This window comes from Macrosteles quadrilineatus, unplaced genomic scaffold, assembly GCF_028750875.1.
Source record: "Macrosteles quadrilineatus isolate MER2022 unplaced genomic scaffold, UCM_ALF_1.0 Scaffold_2__2_contigs__length_208266976, whole genome shotgun sequence".
Classification (NCBI taxonomy): domain Eukaryota; kingdom Metazoa; phylum Arthropoda; class Insecta; order Hemiptera; family Cicadellidae; genus Macrosteles; species Macrosteles quadrilineatus.
Window position 1 is genome coordinate 56,422,582 of NW_026542595.1, and position 18,691 is coordinate 56,441,272.

An 18,691-nucleotide genomic window follows, 5' to 3' on the forward strand; every position below is an offset into this window, starting at 1 on the left:
CAAGATCAAAAAGATCGGACAAAAAATTACTGAAATATAACGTTTTTGTGTAAAAATAAGGCAAAATTTAGGGTTCCCCGACTAACTTTGCCTTATTTTTACACAAAAAACGTTATATTTCAGTTATTTTTCTGTCCGATCTCTTTGATCTTGGTATTGTTTGATAGGGAATTAAAAATGCTAAAAAAACATATTCTTGACATTTTTCATAGATTAGCCGTTTTTTTAGTTATTAAAGTCCTGAACTCTTTATCTTTTATCCTAATTGGATATTGTCAAACAAACCTTGTTTAGTTTATCCTTGAGCCTGACATATTTGTGTAAATAAATTTACTTCACCAAGCCAATTTCAGTAGATTGGTTATACTGTAGATTGGTTATTCTCTGGAAGTTATACCAGACAATAACTATTCATAGAGAATATTTTTAATTTTAAAAATCAGAAAATGCATTAAAATGGGGTCTGGCACCTTAAAAGAGGGTCTCTAGATCTAATTTAATACAAGTTGATTAAAAGCACATTCTCATCATACAATAACATTTTCTCTAGCTTTTAACTACCATAAGACTAAATTCACTCTGTGGTATAAGAAACCTATATTCACAAGTGGGATACCTTATCCGTCTTTTATACCCTATCATACCCTAGTTCTTTAACACCATGCCTTCCTCACCACAAAAAGAGGTTTACATGCTTTTCTCTACGTGACCATGTCTATTGCAAGATTGTTTTGCTCAAGGACAATACAGAATTTCTGATTTCTCCTGGTTCCACAGGAGAGTTTGAACCCTTGCAGTCACTTGTTAGGATTTCTCATACTAATGAAGTCTATATTAAAATACCACTCTGGTGTCTAGAACATCTTTAAACTTGACCCACAGAGGGGCACAATTTATACCTTCTCATATCAAAACTTTCAGTTTTGTTTGGAGTTTATAAGTACAAAAAAATAGTATTCAAATGGGCATGTGCAACAAAGATTTTTCTATGAATACATTTAATGAAATTTATATTTTACACATTTATACACTGTACATAATGATTACTGATTACTCCCAAAAATCAGATGAGTGTTTACTATCTTCTCCAAAGCCTGCAGATATGACACTGCTGCTAGAGTCTGTCTTGGATGGGTTCAGCTCTCTCAGAATGTCACTACCTGATGTCAGGGAAGTTGTTGCTCTCTCTACACTCTCCACATCCCCTAAGTCTGTAACAACAGCAGTGCTACATCAACACTGAATGCAAATATGACGGCTATTCAGAAAGTAAGGAAGTTTTTGTCTTATGTTGATACACAAGTGCTGATCACACACTTTCTAACAGAGACGTGCTCGTCTCCTTAACGTCTGTCCAGTCGTCACAGATGACAAGTCGTTGTGCTGTACTTTGTCATAATATTTAATTTTAAAAGCTGCCTAGACTCGCTTTTTGATTGCTGGAAGTCTAAAAACAATACTGTAATGTAACACATAATTGCAGCCTGCGCCAGTGGCGGCAATAGCGGGCCCGGGGGCTTGCGAGCTAGGAGGGCCTGTGAGTCTTGACCGGGATTTTTCGGGAAATTTTACCGGGACATGGGCCCGCGATTGTGCAACAGATGATAATGTTTTTGAAGATTATTGGGAGAGGGCGGCCCGGCAAACAAACATGCGGGGAGGGTGGGGGCACGGGCTCTTATTGCCGCCACTGGCCTGCACAGCAGACTACTGCAGACAACTAAGGCCTGGCGCACACGGTCAACTTTTTTATTGGCCGATAAAAACAAACGGCCAAAAATAAATCGCCCTTGATTTATGTCCAGGCGCACACGTGACGATTTTTTAGTCGAGAAATGGATTTTTTTGAGTGCGTTTAAGCTATACTAAAATGGACTTTGTTGAATTAACCTGTGTTTGTGCTCTTCTAATTAGATCAAAGAAAAAAAGAAGACAACTTAAATATTAGGTTCATCCGGTAGTAAGTCAGAGACGTTTAAATCGACAGTTTTATAAACTATACACTTTGCGTGATGACAGTAAAAAGTTCTTTAATTACTAGAGAATGTCTGTTGAAAGTTTCAGCTTATATTATAACAGCTGTGGCCTTTTTTTAGCAAAGATAACAACACAACTCACACTGAAGTTCACTGACTCCTGTGGAGAAAAACAAGGGACTGGCCGATTTTTTAGTCGACCATGTGCGCGGACTGATAACAATCTGTACGTTACATCGCCTCGCCTACAAATCTGTGGCAAAACCCAGATTTTAAAATCGGCGCAATTCTCGATCGCCTGTGTGCGCGCTTCCATTCAAATACATGATGCACAGATGGGCCGATGAAATAGTCGCCTCAAAATAATCGCTCATGTGCGCGCCTAGCCTAAGGTAAGGTTATCCTATATTTCAAAATTGTAATAGGTCAAGGACAAATATTCTTCTGGCATTAATCTCCATAAACTTGTTATTCTTGGTAACCTAATTGTTTTATTTTTATGAAAAAAATGTTCTACACTAAATCGACCCCAAGGAACAAAGTACCATTGTTAAATATTTTAACGTTTTCCCGATACAGGGTGTGCCAAAAACTGAGGGTCACTAGTCTAAATCTTGGAATTTTCAAACGTAAACATATATTATGTTAAACATCATTTTAAAGGTATTCAATAGAAAAACATTCAGGCGAAAACAGAAATTAATTATCTTTTTTCGCTTCAAAATGGCGGCAGTTTTTTTTGGAAAAAATCAATATTTTTTAATACTCAGTGTTTCCTATACCAATGCACTTAGCCCCTAAGTGTAAATTACAAAGTTGTTCAGAATAAAAAAACCTATAAAATGATGTGCCTTTTGACATATGTTTCTATTTGACAATTTTGAACAATAGACATTTGCAAATTCAAAAATTTTTTTTTGAATTTTTATCTTTTCAAAAAACCTTTTTCTTCTAGGATATCAGAGTAAAGCTAATTTCATTACAAGTAAGAACATTTAACCGGAGAAGGGCTAAGTGCATTGGTATAGGAAACACAGAGTATTAAAAAAATATAGATTTAAAAAACTGCCGCCATTTTAAAACGGGAAAAAGATAATTAATTTCTGTTTTAGCCAAAATGTTTTTCTATTAAATACATTTAAGATGCTGTATAACACAACATATGTTTACATTTGAAAATTCAAAAATGTATCGTAAAAAAGTTTAAAATATTTTAATTTTTACGTTATTCCTTGGGGTCGATTTAGTGGAAAATAATTTTATTTCATCCTTGTAGGTTAAGCCGTTTTTCCGTTATCAATTTGAGACACCTCTCGTGGGACACCCTGTATATATACGGCTGTAAACGCAATAACTTAAATAATTTTTGTCCGATTTTGATGAAATTTGGCTTGAAGATGTAGGACAGGATAAACTTGAATGAATTTGCAAACCAGCATGATCTGACCATGGGTGGTTTAATGGGATACAAATTGGGTTTTCTCATTTTTGACCCTCAAAACAATGAAATTCTCCAAAAGTATCATTATACCATTTTAAAGAGCTTAAATAAAAAAAAAAATAGCAAAGTGTTTTTAATGGTTATTGCTCAGGCAAATGGAATTCGCTTAGTCTGCAGGTTTGCTGCGGCGGGAGCATTTTGATTACTTTCGAATTTGTACCAGTTATACAAGCAAAAGTTTTGCCAAAATATAGTAACTTTGGTGCAGCTGGAGTTTCCTTCTGCAAATTTATTTATTTATTTATTGACTAACGGCTGACGCCAATACATAAGAAGATTTAGATTATTATACAATTTAAAGAAAAATAACAGGTGCAAAATGTAAAACAATTCAGAACAGTAACAAGCAATAACATTTGACAACAATAATTGAACAATAAAAACAAATAACAATAAATAGCAACAATAAATACAAGTTAACAAACAGGAAGAAGTTAAAAATAACAATCTCTAATTCAAGAAAATTTTGATAGTGAATTTGGGTGCAAAAACAAAATTAATATATCTTCGGGGAAATCGTAATTTAAACTTGGCGTATACAAGCGATTATCAATAGACAAGGATTCCAAAGACAGCCCTGATGAAGAATCACTGATTTGATGAAAATAAATGCGGCTTGATAATAAATAATACCCCCGCCGCAGCAAACCTCAGACTAAGCGAATTTCCATTTCCCTGAATGGATTTACACTAAAATGTCTCCTTAACAATATCACATTTATTCCCTATTTAAATAGAATCAGTTTAAAACATACTTAGGTTTGCTGCAACAGGGAGGGGGAGGGTAAAAGTGATTTTTATGTAAAATGTTAATAGTTAGTAAAAAATAAAAACATTTTCCAAATTTGGGCAAAATATGTTTATAAACAAGCAAACTACAACAGTTTACTTATTCTCCAGAAGAATAACATGGGAATTTTAAATTTACAATTTTTTGGAATTTTCTCCGTAACCATTAGGCGCATTATAACGCTTCAATATACTAAATTATTTGTTTTATTAAGCTCTACAAAATAGTTTCAAAAGAAATTGCAAAATTTTATGTTTTTTGGGTCAAAAATGGGAAAAACCCATTTTTACCCCATAAAAGCCCCCATAAACCCCCGTTCCCATGGTCCGATCATGCTGGTTCGCGAACTCGTTCGAATAAACGTAGGTTTACACGTTTGTACCAAATTTCATCAAAATCGGATAACTTTTGCTCGAGTTATCGCGCTAACGGACACACATATATATATATATACTAGCAGAGTACCCGTCCTTCGTACGGGGTTGGAATATAAGTATAAATTGCTTATTGCAGTTATACCATAGACAAAAAGAATTAAATATAGACTGTCAGCCGTGCTGCGGTTACCATAAGTTCGGGCGCACACCGCTGTAGTTTACGTAGCGTGTACGCTGTAACTACCGTGGCGATCCCAGCGGTGTGCGCCAGAACCTATGGTAACCGCAGCACAGCTGACGGTCTATATTTAATTCTCTTTGTCTATGGTTATACTCAAGCTTTGCGTTTGCAATAAGGGAGGACACAGTTTGATAAAATTTGCTTTTTTTTTTAATTCACAGTATTCTATAGTATTACACATCTATCTACCATAGCCATAATGTTCTACCACTTCACCTAAACAGTAGAGAAAAATAAATAATCCACAAAATATCACAAATTATTCATGAAATGAAAAACATAAACATAACTGTAAACAAACCTACTGTGACAATTCTCATTGCAAATAAGTTTTTTGTTGCTGCTTAGTTCAAATTAGCTGTTTTCGTAAATGAAAAAAATATAGTGCTGCACCCTGTTGGTAAATCTTATAACTTTTTAATGCTTTTGTATATCATAGAACCAACTTTTTTAGTTGAAACAGCTGACTAAATTCTTTAATTCCCTTTAAATATGAATACTCATAAGGTTAACATTGGGAACTACAGAGCCACTGGGGCGGAGCCCGAAGGGATTTTTGAGATAAGAATATGCCTATATGTTAATCGGGAATGTGAGCTATCATCATGCCAAATTTCAGCCCAATCCATCCAGTGGTTTATGCGTGATTGACCTTCAAACAAACAAACACACAAACTTTCACATTTATAATATTAGTGAGATAAGATATAAATATATATATATATATATATATGAATTTGAACGGATGGTGTTTTTGGCCTCTAGGGACCTCAAAACGAAAAAAAAAATCGGTCCCGGGTCCAGGTCTTACCATGAGTACTACGGTAATAGCTTATTCCCTATATGGGAAATTCGCTAAAATACCATAATAACGTTTGCACTTACCAGATGAAGATATGCCAATGTCTAAAGCCAATACATCTTCAATTTCGGCATTTGATTCAGGTAAAGTGGAGAGAACATTTTCAGGCTTGTTATCATGCAGGGATAAATCCTTTATAATGTCTATTTTTTGTAGATTTTTATTTGCTTGAGTTTCTTGAAAAACAGCAGTGTGTGTTTCTTGTTTACTAGAAGAAGTCTGTGTTGGTAATGAAGTTGCAATATTATCTGTTGTGTTGTTTTTGTTCGTAGACATAATTAACTGTTTGTCATTATTTTTAGAATCACTATGTTGTGCTGTTAAAACGGTACCATCTATATTTCCAATGTCAATCTGCGGGTTACTGACGGAATCTCGAGGCAATGATTCTACTGCTAAGCTTCCATTGGACATTGTAGTGGCAACAGATTCCTTGATACTTTGAGCATCTAAAAGAACCTTTACACTTTCAATAAGCTTTGCAGAACGCTCAAGATCAAGCTCAATTCCATTATCTGCTTTACTTGGACATAAAACTGTTAACATTTCATTATCAGCTGCCATGTCTAGATGAGTTCTTACTTTTGACGTTAGATTTGATGGGCCTTCTTTGTCTCTAGAAGCACTTTCCTTCTTGGCAGTTCCATCATCAAAGATATTTTGTTTGCCTAACCTTGGATGGTGATCTTGTGATTGTTGGATTTTACTGTTGACGTTGATAGAACCAATGTCATTTTTATCCTGGTTACCACCCTGCTTTCTGGAACCTTGTCCACCTACTACATCATCGTCCTCTGAAGATGTAGTACTGTTTAATGCCTTTTGGCTACGTTTACTATAGTTTTTATAACCTTCACGTTTTTGGAATTTCTTTTTGAATTGCTTCCATCTCTCAAAATGCCTGATGTTCCTCTGATTGAATAATCTTCTTGAGTTTGAAATGCTTTCAGCTCCCACTGTATCGTAAATCTCACTACTAGAGTCTTGGTTTTCATTATATTGATGATGATTTTGCCCTTGTCTTTGAACACTGCCAAGTGAAAAGTGGGGATGAGATCTATCTGTAGAAAAGTTAGGTCTAATTTCACTTCTTCTTACCCTCATTACTGAATCAGATGCTCTTGAAGGAAGTAATGGAGGAAACATTACAGAATCTGAAATTAGTAAACGATTTTGAAAATCCTGAAAATTTCTTCGTATTAAAATACTTTCTTGCTGCAGCTGCTCAATTCTTGTTCTGGCATTCTGAATTACTTCATCTGTTGGACTAGATTCTTCTGAGTTTGGAGAAGCTTGCTGACTGAAGGAAAATCTTAGAGGCCTTCTTCTACCATCTACTCTAGGTGCAGCTTGTTGAGGTCTAGGGGCAAATAAAGATTCTTCTCCACCTCCCTGTCTTTGGGGTGTACGGTAACCAAATGTCGGGGCTATGATCACAGGAGGAGGAGTCGGGGTTGAGAGAGCTGATGTAACAACTGCACTATCTCTCCCTCTCAACACTGTCATTGCTATCTGAGACTCCTCCAACTGACTAGAGAGGTTTGCAGCTCTATTGGTTAACTCATCAATGCGGTGACGTTGTTGCAGTACATGGGCTCTCAACTCAACATTCTCCTCTTGAAGTTCACTGATTTTTCCTCTAGCCTAGAACATAATTTAATAATGTAAAAAAAATCTATAAACCTAAAGTAATAGTTTTATAACTATGTCATTATTAAACTAACTATATATATTTCCAATACAGCTTTAACTGCAATTCATTATGATAAAAGATAAGAATGTAGTTTTCAGAAGCTTCCATGAAGTTATAGCATCACTTGCATCTGAGCAAGGTTTGATCACTAAAAAGGTTTCTTAAGCTACCATCAAAAATCGTATTCATAGCGACATTTGTACTTGCCTGCTCCAGTTGCGCAAGTAGCTCTGGGTCTTGCTGGTCAAAAGAGGTCTGCAGTACATGGTCCTCAGTGTCAATGGTCTGGGTGAAGGCAACAACAGGTTCAATCACAGTCTGGGTAGACATTGTGACAGCGTTGATTAGCGTTTGTGTGGAGGCAGAAACTCTGATGTCTTCTACCTCTGTTGTCTGTAAATTAACAGTTTAGTTAACAGTGTCTGCCCTTGGCAGGTACAACACGGTGACACTTATGTCTGGTCCCTGGATACTCGGGGATAGAAGGGAACAAGGTGGCTGACAAGTTGGCGAATGTCACATCAGCCTCAAATTTTATGAGATTACATCCTTTCTGTAGAATTTCTATTAACCTATGACGAAATTTCGGGTTGAGAGACAAAATTGAGATTTTAAAGTACGTAATTGTCGTCTCACCTGAAATTAGGTCACACCTTAAATTTGTCCAGATAGCTTAGCCTACAATGAGATAGTCCAGGACTCTAACGTGTTCGTTAATTAATGATCGTTTCGAGTTTATTGGCTCAGAATATTAATTACAACAATAATGCTTACAATGTTAAGCTTACCTTTAGCAAGTGCTCATCATAGCCACTCGGAAAATATGTCAAGTTAAATTTAGAATTTTGAATAACCTATGATGAATGCGAATAACCTAATTAATTAGAAACTTAACTAATATAAAACGAGACTCGGTCGTTATACTTGGTAATCACCAAAGTAAACTTGTCGGGAAAATTAGACTCGGTCGATCACCAGAGTCGATACGGGGTTTTTAAACCAAATTTACGTAGGACGGTCCGGGGTAACGAGGTAAGTCGTACGTAAACCGTTCCGGCAACTTAACTGATTTCCGAAGCTGGTTTAAGACAAAAGGTAGTGTGCTCGTACGTGAAAAAGCGTGCGGGGTGCGCGCGACTGCGGCACAGTAAAATAAAAATAATAAAACTTCTCTAAAATGAGATTAAACAAAATAAATTCGGTAGCACACTAACCTGATGACTTATGATTCTACCAGGAATGGGGGAAATCTTTAATTGACCAGAATTTAGGAGGTTATAGACTGTTGGATTGTCTCCAAACAGCAAGCGTACTGACGGTACGGTAGCAGATGGACGACTGATCGTGAGGTCTGCTCTTCTGGTCCTTCTTTGCCATCGCCCCTGGCGGCGGGGTAGGTGACTAGCGTCATCCCCTCTACGATGACGTAGGACCCTTGCCCCTACGATGCCGCTGACAACGCGGGCGCGGCTTACCCCGAACGTAGACAATTATAATATTTAATATGAAACTTTTAAAAAATCGGTTTTTTACCCCTTGACGGGTTTTGGGTCGTTACAAACCCTTCCCGGACGGGTGACGGATATATCTGCATAAGTCTTTGGTGACAAAGGACGGGTGACGGATATATCCGCATATGGTTTTTGATGCTCCGGACGGGAAGCGGTTATATCCGCCTTCTTTTCAGACAGACTGGCAGGTGCTTGAGCAGTAACCAGATGTTTCGCGGAACCAAGGCGCCACTATCCTGCTCTTTCCATGACTGCGCTCTCCCCCCTCTCTACCGCGCTAACCCCTCTCCTGCGCCTCACCCCCCCCCCCCCCCCCCCGCGCACACCTACCACCACTCCTACGCTCTCCCCCTCGACGTTTCGCGCTCAACATTACGTTTTCTCTATTTATTGTTTACATATTGTTCTTTATTTATTGCCTAACGTTGTCATGGTCATATCTTCAAAGACGGGTGGCGGATATATCCGGTGTATTTCTACTCATCCGAGGATATATCCGCATAGTTAAAAACGATAAAATTATTTTGACAGTATGATGTGTTCTACTGTGTTTCTTTTATGTATACTTGTATAACAAAACACAAATATCAAAAATTTATTTTTATTTTTTCCTCTAATTTTTTCCCGTCCTATGCCATGATTTCGCCCGTCCGGGAAGGGTTAAGTCTTTCCAAGGATACTGTATATAATCTACTCTACGACTGCACAGCTCTGAATGAGGTAAAGGAAAGTATTCTTGAAACAATGACAAGGGGCAGACAACTTCCTCAAGAGGAGCTCATAGGCTGATCAAGCAAACCATCAATCAATTCAGGTTTATCAAGTGGAGGGTGCAAAAAGCCCATTTGTGGCTTACGTCCACTAGGACTAAGAACGCCCCAATTTAACCAATTAATTTTTTATTCAGGCTACTTTGGTAGTTAAAGTCAGCACACAATATTCTTATGTAATGTAGCAATTTTAAACTTAACCTCTTTAACCCTTTGAGGTTGAACTTTTTTTTCATTTTTCTGTGAGTATAGGTTGCCATTTGAGCAGTCGGAAAATGGCGCCCGGCGACCTATACTCGGCATTCGACCACAAGGGGTTAACTTAAAAAAAAACCCCGCCTGACAAACCCGCAAACCTGCAGACTAAGCAAATTTCTATTTACCTGACTAGATTTCTACCAGCATATTCCCTTAAAATTGTCAGATTTATTTCCTATTTAAATAACATTAATTTTAGTGAGTACAATGGTTTGCTGATACAGGGAAGGTTGAGGTGTGTTTTTTTATTGAAATGTTGATAGCTTAGTTAAGTATGAAATAAACAAAATTGCCAGACAACAGTGGCACAGTATAATAAGCGCTGTAGCGACCAATAGTCCGCTACCACAGACACAGTCGAGTCGCCTGTCACTGCCACAAGAAGGAAGGGTGCACGACTCAAGTGGCTCACCCACGCCCCATCGCGGTGACTGGCCACAGCTAATATGCTCCATATCATTACAGGTATCTCTTGGCCCACGATCGCCACTAATGTGGCTCTAGAGCCTTAAGACCCACTAGCTTCTGAAACACTCAAGGTTTGCTGATCTTGGCAAAGTTTATACCTGAACAATAGCTTCTTTGGTAGAAGGTATCGAGAGGCTGCTTCGTTCAGCTTCAGCAACTCTACTACTTGGTTGAACAGGAACTTGCTCTCTAAATCTGGAAACACTTGGACTGTAACAGAACAAAAGAACAGGATCACAGTATATAATCAAATTAAAACTTAAGTACAGTTGTCCATTGATAGGAGAGGGACCAGCGTTTACCAACAATGTCGTATTACCAAGATTGGGTTTACCTTAATGCAATTTTGTTTCAGATAAAATATCACAATTATTTTATATCACAGTATTACAACTATTAAAGATATTTAAGTAGTAAAATTTATTTATAAAATCTATTATGATTCTTGACAACACCGATCCTTGGATAATGGTATTGGTATTGAGAATCAACTATGGCCTAATTACTATACTTTCAGTATTTGGAACGGTAAAAAAACACGATGAAGTGAACAAAATTTACCAAACAGTACATGCAATTTATCATAACTATTCTACATAATGGCTTGGTATATGGACAAGGGTTCATGATACTGGAGGTTTGTTATGTTTCTACTCACAATACACGCTGAAATAATAAATAATAAAACAAATTGTATTTCCCTTCATTGTACATAGCAAATATTACGTCAGATATAATTCATTACAATAGCACGATGTGACAACCGGTACAGTGACTCTCGTGTACATAAACTTTGTATATATTAAGATGTAAGGATAGAATAGTGACCTCTGACAATGCCACAACCTGTGGCGAAATGCGCATCTTGAAACAAAAATATCAAGAACTCAAGGCAACACAAAACAATAAGGTAACTTATTAAAACTGTTTTTGAAACTGGGTTACATTACAAACTTCCTTGCATTTTGTTATCGATACCTCCATACCTTATTTTCACGTGTACAGTATTTGTTTGACAAAATTTACACTTTTGACATCCTCCAAACACGTAGGTCTATGATCTATAAAGCTCGATTAAATCAGACCAAAACTTTCTTTGGCCATTGAAGGACATCTTAACTGCACAACAAAGAAGTCAATAACCTAACAAACAAGGACAAATAAAATACATGGGGCGGTGAATGTTGAACAACCACTGTGAGCCACGCAGGCACAGACCTAGTAGTTCTCGATTTGCGATATTGCTGCTATTTCACAAACATGTACCTCGGTTACCCACAGACTGGCGTGCATCGTTACAAACTTGCGCAATTGTAACGATGCTCGTCCGGCGGCAGGTACCAGGCGCCTCGCATGTGCATCGCTAGCATGGGCACATTTACCCACACAACGGGGCACATGCGACTCGAGCTGTTTGCTTGTCACATGTGCGCGCACAAGCGCCCCAGTGTGTGGGCCGCTTTAGTTTTAGGTGTTGGTACTGTGCTATTATTTGATGATCTACTTAGAAACTTGGGGTGGCTATGGAAAGCCACTAGTACATACATGGGAGGAACACAGTCAATGTTTTCTACTACAAGCTCCTGTTCTCTTGTCTCGTGCTGCAAGTGTAGCTGTTCTTGCTCTTGCTGGAGCCTCCTCTCATCCAACTGTTGGTTCTGCAACTGTCAAGGACCTTATTAGACATCTAGTCTGTGCTGACCAGCTTATTAATACCTGTTGTTTCATAGCCTTGGTGTGTAGAGAAATATACATTCGGGGCCTCTGGTGTGTAACTATAGATAAAAAATTGCATGTGCTTCAATGTAAATGTATGTAAAGATTGAGAAAACACATTTCCTCAAATAGGCTAGGCTGGATGTTTACAGTGGATCGCTACGAAATGTTTACCATGCCAACATACAGTCTGCAGGCGCAGTGCAGTGTAACATCAGGAGCTGTGTTCTGCCCATTGTCTGTCATGGAGACATCTATCTATAATTTTAATCCTTTCAACATGTTTCTCAATAAATCATGATAAACATCATCATTATTACTGAATTTATGTTTTGGGATGGGAGGCTGCTACCTTTCTTTGAGAATATAATAACTTACATAATATACAGGGTGACAATTAAGGTGATGATTGGTGATTGGATGTCACCCATGGACGGCCCAAAGGGAGTAAGTTGAAAATCTTAAAGGTAAGCATAGGTTGATATGCACATCGAATTAAATGTCTTGTTGAACTAAAAGCAAAGCTGCAAACCGGACCTCAAATGGTTAATCAAGTCAAAAATGACAGCTGTTCAAAGATGAATTGCATTTGCAATACACTAGAAGTCTGAAGAAAATCATAAATGTTAGCATATATCGATATACACATCAAACTAAAAGTCTTTATAAGTAGAATACAATGCCACAAATTTGAGCTCAGGAGAACAACTGAGTAAAAAATTGCACCAGTTTTAAGATTCAAAATGGCATATTCAAGAAATCTTTGAACCGCTGCCATATTTGATACGGTTGTCCATTTGAGATCCAGTTTGCAGCATTGTTTTTAGTTCAACAAGTCCTTTAGTTTGATGTACGTATATGTATATATGCCTTCCCCCATAGGTGACATCTGATCACCGTGTACACAAAAAAGTAGCTTACTATTACCAGTTATGGTGTTCCAAATTTGTTTGTGATATTATCTTTTTGTTTTAAAGTTATAAAGTCATCCTAGGACTTAATTGTCACCCTGTACATAACTAAGTACAATAGTTAGTTTTAGAAAGCCTATTTGATGTGTCTACTTTAACAAAAGGGATAGAGTTGATATATCAAACATTGCAAAACCTTTTATAATTTGTATAAACTAAATTTGAATTTTGTCTACCTGCTGTTTTTTACCTGGTCCGAAACCCAAATGCTTTTTTACTCAGCTATTTCAGTGGCCTCTCAGAACACCTTAACATCTTACAATAACTTAACAACTTTTTTAGTGATGTAGGATGTTGATTGTTTTTCATCACAATTGCAAAGTTTGTGAAAAAAAAAGAAAATATACAAAATTTGATCTAACTACATTTTGTAAAAGCCGCATATGTGAATAGATGTTTGTTCACAATTTTAGTAAATATTTTTTCCTTTCCTATGACCCTATTTATTGTGATGAGAAACAATTACAATTCTTTAGGAAATAAAATAAAATTATTATATATTGGCTTTGTTGAACTTGTAAATTTAATTATACATTTCATAATTAAAATTCTGTTTGAAAAAAAAAACAGCAATGTGCTACTGCCTGACTTGTCATTGAAATAACTGCTCAAGGAAGCAAGCGAGGAAGGTTCAGACTGAGACGACTGCAGATAGCCAAGGAACCAAAAGCAATACAAACACAAAAACTAATTGAAAATATTAAAATAAAATGACTTCATTACCTGGAGTTGAGAGAGCCGATATGTGACATCTTTGTGGACTGTTGACAGTTGATCAGCCAGTGTTGCCAAGCTCTGCTCTCGTAACTGAGACATTGTGTTACACGATTAGATTCAGTAGAATGTAATGGTTTTTGTTTTCAATTTGAGGAGCCAACTAGAATAACAAATACTTCATTTACTTGTTTGGATAATTTTATCACACCCAAAACGTTTAGTTGCCATTACAGGTTAAACACTGAGTTAGGTCTTTCTGATCACAATGCTATATTTATAAACCTTCCTAAGCTAGCCAAGTGTAAAACCATCAAGAATACTTCTAGTTCTTTTAAGAAAAGAATCATCTCTGATAGAAATACAGATGAATTTTGCAAATATCTACAGAGCACTAATAATAATTTTGTATTTAACCCCGCTTTAAACCCCAATGAAAATTACAATAGTTTTTTGAGAATTTTTTTATTATCTTTCAATCATATATTTCCTGTTAAATCACTAAAAAAGAATGCTAAAACTAATAAATCTACTCTGAATTGGGTGACCCAAGGTATAAGAATTTCCAGTAAGAGGAAACGAGAATTGCACTTGGAAGCCAAGTTTAGTAGAAACCAAGAGTTTTTATCCTATGTAAAGCAATACAAAAAAATATTTAATAAAGTTGTAAAAAATTCAAAAATTCTCTCAAATAATAACCTAATTAGAAAATCTGAAAACAAGTCTAAGGCAGCTTGGCAAATTGTTAACAATGAACTGGGTTTAAACCGTACTCAAAGATACAAAATTATTTTAAAAGATGATACAAACCAAACCACTGTTGAAAATCCTGATGATGTAGCTAAGCTTTTTAACAGTTTTTTCTGTAATACAGTTATTAATCTGAATGTAAAAAAGGCTTCTGTCAATGGTGTTCATTCGTCTGTAAAATCATACTGCAGTGATGGTGGGGTTACATTGTGCAATCTTAGCCCCACTAATAAAGATGAAATAAAAAAGATTATCCTTTCTCTAAAGATCAAAATTTCGGTAGGCTGGGACGAAATCCCAATTAAATTGATCAAATCTGCTGCTGACATTATCTCTGAACCCTTATCTCTTATTATAAATCAGTGTTTAAAGAATGGTATTTTTCCGGATCAACTCAAGTACTCCCAAATTTCTCCCGTTTTTAAGAAAGGTTCAAAATCAGATATTAATAACTACCGTCCAGTATCAGTATTAAGTAATTTTTCTAAAATATTTGAAAAAGTAATAAGTTATAGACTAGTTAATTATTTTGAAAGTAATAATTTATTTTACAATAAACAATTTGGTTTCCGAAAAAACTTAAGCACAGTTTCTGCTCTTACTCAGTTTGTTAATGAGATTGCAGAGGCCTTGGACAGGTCTCAGGCCACAGCAGGTGTTTTCTGTGACCTGTCTAAGGCTTTTGATTGTGTGGATCACTCACTCCTGTTGCTAAAACTTATTGATTATGGGATTGGGGGAAGTTGCTTTTCTTTAATACAATCTTACCTTTCTGAAAGAAAACAAAGAACTTTAATTTTAGAAGATAACAACAAACATTATTCACCATGGGAAATTATATCCACAGGTGTTCCCCAAGGCTCAGTATTGGGCCCACTTTTTTTTCTTATTTACATTAATGATCTTCCAAAAGCTATTAATAAAGAACTAATTCTTTTTGCCGATGACACTACTGCTTTGATCAAAAATAATAATACAACTGAAATGTTTTCTTCTCTGCAAAGTGTGGTTAAGGACATGGAGCAATGGTTTTTAGAAAATGGGTTAAAACTTAATGTTGAAAAAACAAATATTATTAAATTTTCTACTCACTCACTCACACTCACTCCCATGGCCATTTATGCCCAAGGCGGGATTTGGCCGCACCAACAACTGCTTTCCATCTCTCTCGATCTTCTGCCTCTTCCACTTCTGCCCCCACTTCTCTGACGTCCTTGGAAACACTATCCCACCATCTCTTCTTGGGCCTTCCTAATGGTCGTTTCCCTTCTGGCTTTCCTATACTTGCTTCTTTTAGTAGTGAACCTCGTTCTCTCCGTAGTGCGTGTCCTGCCCACCTTATTCTCCTTGCTTTCACGTGTGCTACTACATCATAATCATTGTACATATTCCTTATCTCCCTATTATGCCTTCTTCTCCATTCTCCATTTTCTTGTATTGGTCCATATATCATTCTTAAAATTTTGTTTTCAAAAACAATCATTTTGTTTTCTTCTTTTTTATTTAAAATCCAAGTTTCAGCTCCATATGTTAATACTGGTCGAATTATACTATGATATATTTTTATTTTCGTTTTATGTGAGAGAATCTTTGAAGTCAACAATTTCTTACAATACATACATTTATTGGCCTGAGCAATCCTATAATTTATTTCCATTTCTTCACTATTGCTGCTTGATATAATTACCCCTAGATATTTAAATTGTTCAATAACTTCAAAAGTATGTCCATCTATACTAATTTCATTTGTCCTCACTTCATTTGGCTGTCTCGTGAAGTGTATATATTTTGTCTTCTCATCATTAATCTTTAGGCCCATTTTTTCTGATTTTTTTATGAACAGTCTGGTTAGCTCCTCTAGGTCATTTCTGTTTTTTTGACAGAATTACTACATCGTCCGCAAAAGCTAGGATGTTTATTTTTGTTCCCATTTCTAAACCTATATTTGTTTGTCTTACTTGTTGGAGGGCCTCTTCTAAGGCTATGTTAAATAGTATAGGTGACATTCCATCACCTTGCCTTACGCCTGTTCTTACTTCAAAGCTTTCTGATAACTCTCCATCTATTTTTACTTTGCATTTTGATTCATTCAAGGACATTTCTACTAGTTTTATTAGTTTTCTGGGGATCCCAAACTTTTCCATCTGCTGATATATTCTTCCCCTGTCAAGGCTATCATAGGCCTTCGAAAAATCAATGAAAAGCCCATGTACTTCTTTATTGTATTCCCAGTGCTTACTAATAACTTGTTTAAGTATGTGAATCTGGTCCATTGTAGATCTCCCTTTTACAAATCCTGCCTGGTGATCCTCTATTATACTACTTGTGTATTCCTCGAGTCTAAATAGATAAATTTTCTACTAGACACAAAAATATGGAAAACTGTTCCTTTAATTTAGTTGAAGCTCATAAATTCTTAGGGGTTTACGTAGATGACGCAGTTAAATGGGATTCACATTTGAATTATTTACGTAACAAAATTAGGTCGATATCATCTTTATTCATACATTTAAGGGACTGTGTTTCTATTGAGACACTTAAAGTAGTTTATCATGCTTATGTGGAGTCAGTGTTAAGATATGGCATAATTTTATGGGGTCAAGCTACTGGTATTAAAACTTTATTCAGGTTACAAAAACGTATTATTCGTATTATTACCAACTCTCATCCACGCAGTTCTTGTAAGAAACATTTTCAAAATTTAAGAATTCATACATTAACGGGGTTGTATATACTAGAATTATTAAATTACATACATTCAGTTAAAAATGAGCTACCAGAAACAATACATTTTAATCACAGGTATGAAACCCGAAATGAAAATATATTTAGACTCCCCAGACACCGTTTGACCCTATATGAAAAATCTCCATTGTACGCTGGGCTGAGATTGTACAATGTGCTTCCGCCATCATGCTATAAGTCACTAACCAAAACCAAATTTAAAGATACAATAGATAATTTTCTTATTGACAAGGCTTTTTACTCAATTGAAGATTTTTACAGAACTACAATTTAGAATTTTTTTTTTTTTTAGTGTTTATAGTTTTAAGTTAAAAGTTTTAATTTTAAATATTTTATGTATGGATTTAATTTTGACAATGCACCTATTCTAAATGTTATGACATGTATGGAATGTTTTGTGCAAATAAAGTCTATGTCTATGTCTATGTCTATGTAAAAAGCACACAATTCATCTAACATTATCAAACCATCAATCAATTGTTCACCACAAAACATAAAATCTTGGATGACATTTTTGTGGATTAGTGATGGCTGATTAGCCAGGGTGTTTTTTTAATCAAATCTCTTTGCTTGGATAGGTTATCAAAATGCATTGAGGGACAAGTTTGTAAATAGTGTTGGTTGAAAGGCCGGGAGATAGTTGAGCATTTGATTTCTATCATGATAAAAATACTTATTATGGTCTACAGTAAAGGTAGACTCAGTCTATCTTCACTAAAATATTTCCGTACAATTTAACTTTAGTCCACTGAATAGGTTGTAAACCAGGACAAAATAAACAATGTAAATTTGTTGTTTATTTTTATTGTTTTCAGATAATTTAGTTCAAGTTAATCACTTTCAAAAACTCTCCGAGGCTAATAGTTACAAAATAAATGGCCACACCGACCCCTTAACACTGATGTTATGTAATAGAGGGCTTCTTTACGTACAGATTAGAACATTGAAGATAAAATGGAAGAAACTGTCATCTCTCCAATAATGCTTATACTTGTACAAAATTCCAGATTTATATTTTGTGACTATTTATTGTTTATCTTGGGTTAGCTAGCTAAACTCAATCCCTTATACAATGTTCACTAAATTTGTAAGCTTTGAGAAAAGAGATTCATAATACATTTCCGTCTTAAATAAATTATGAGATAATTGTGTGTAATAATGTAAAAAAAAATATAATTTAAATTTAGGTTTTGTTGGTCTAATGAAGTTGTTTTACTCTATATGGCAACAAAGAATCAGCTGGAGTTGAGGACATCAGCTGTTCATTAAATACTGATTATGAAATTTGTCTGTGGATTTTACGGAAGAAAATACTGTAGTTCCATATTATAATAACATTATGATTATA

The 18,691-nt window shown here is 35.8% G+C and overlaps 1 protein-coding gene across 4 annotated transcripts in view; it reads right to left on the reverse strand.

The window, feature by feature from the left end:
- Positions 1-979: 979 nt before the first annotated feature.
- Positions 980-18,691, reverse strand: part of LOC128986819 (uncharacterized) — a 31,936-nt gene continuing 14,224 nt past the window's right edge. For 3 of the 4 annotated variants that reach the window (XM_054407357.1, XM_054407361.1, XM_054407360.1), the window contains exons 7-12: positions 13,858-13,941; positions 11,993-12,111; positions 10,546-10,657; positions 7,648-7,833; positions 5,771-7,391; positions 980-1,211 (exon numbers count right to left, since the gene is read on the reverse strand). In XM_054407357.1, the coding sequence (XP_054263332.1) occupies positions 1,051-1,211; positions 5,771-7,391; positions 7,648-7,833; positions 10,546-10,657; positions 11,993-12,111; positions 13,858-13,941 (2,283 nt within the window). In that variant the 3' untranslated portion in view covers positions 980-1,050. The remainder of the gene's footprint in view (positions 1,212-5,770; positions 7,392-7,647; positions 7,834-10,545; positions 10,658-11,992; positions 12,112-13,857; positions 13,942-18,691) is intronic. The other variant, XM_054407359.1, reaches the window with a different exon arrangement.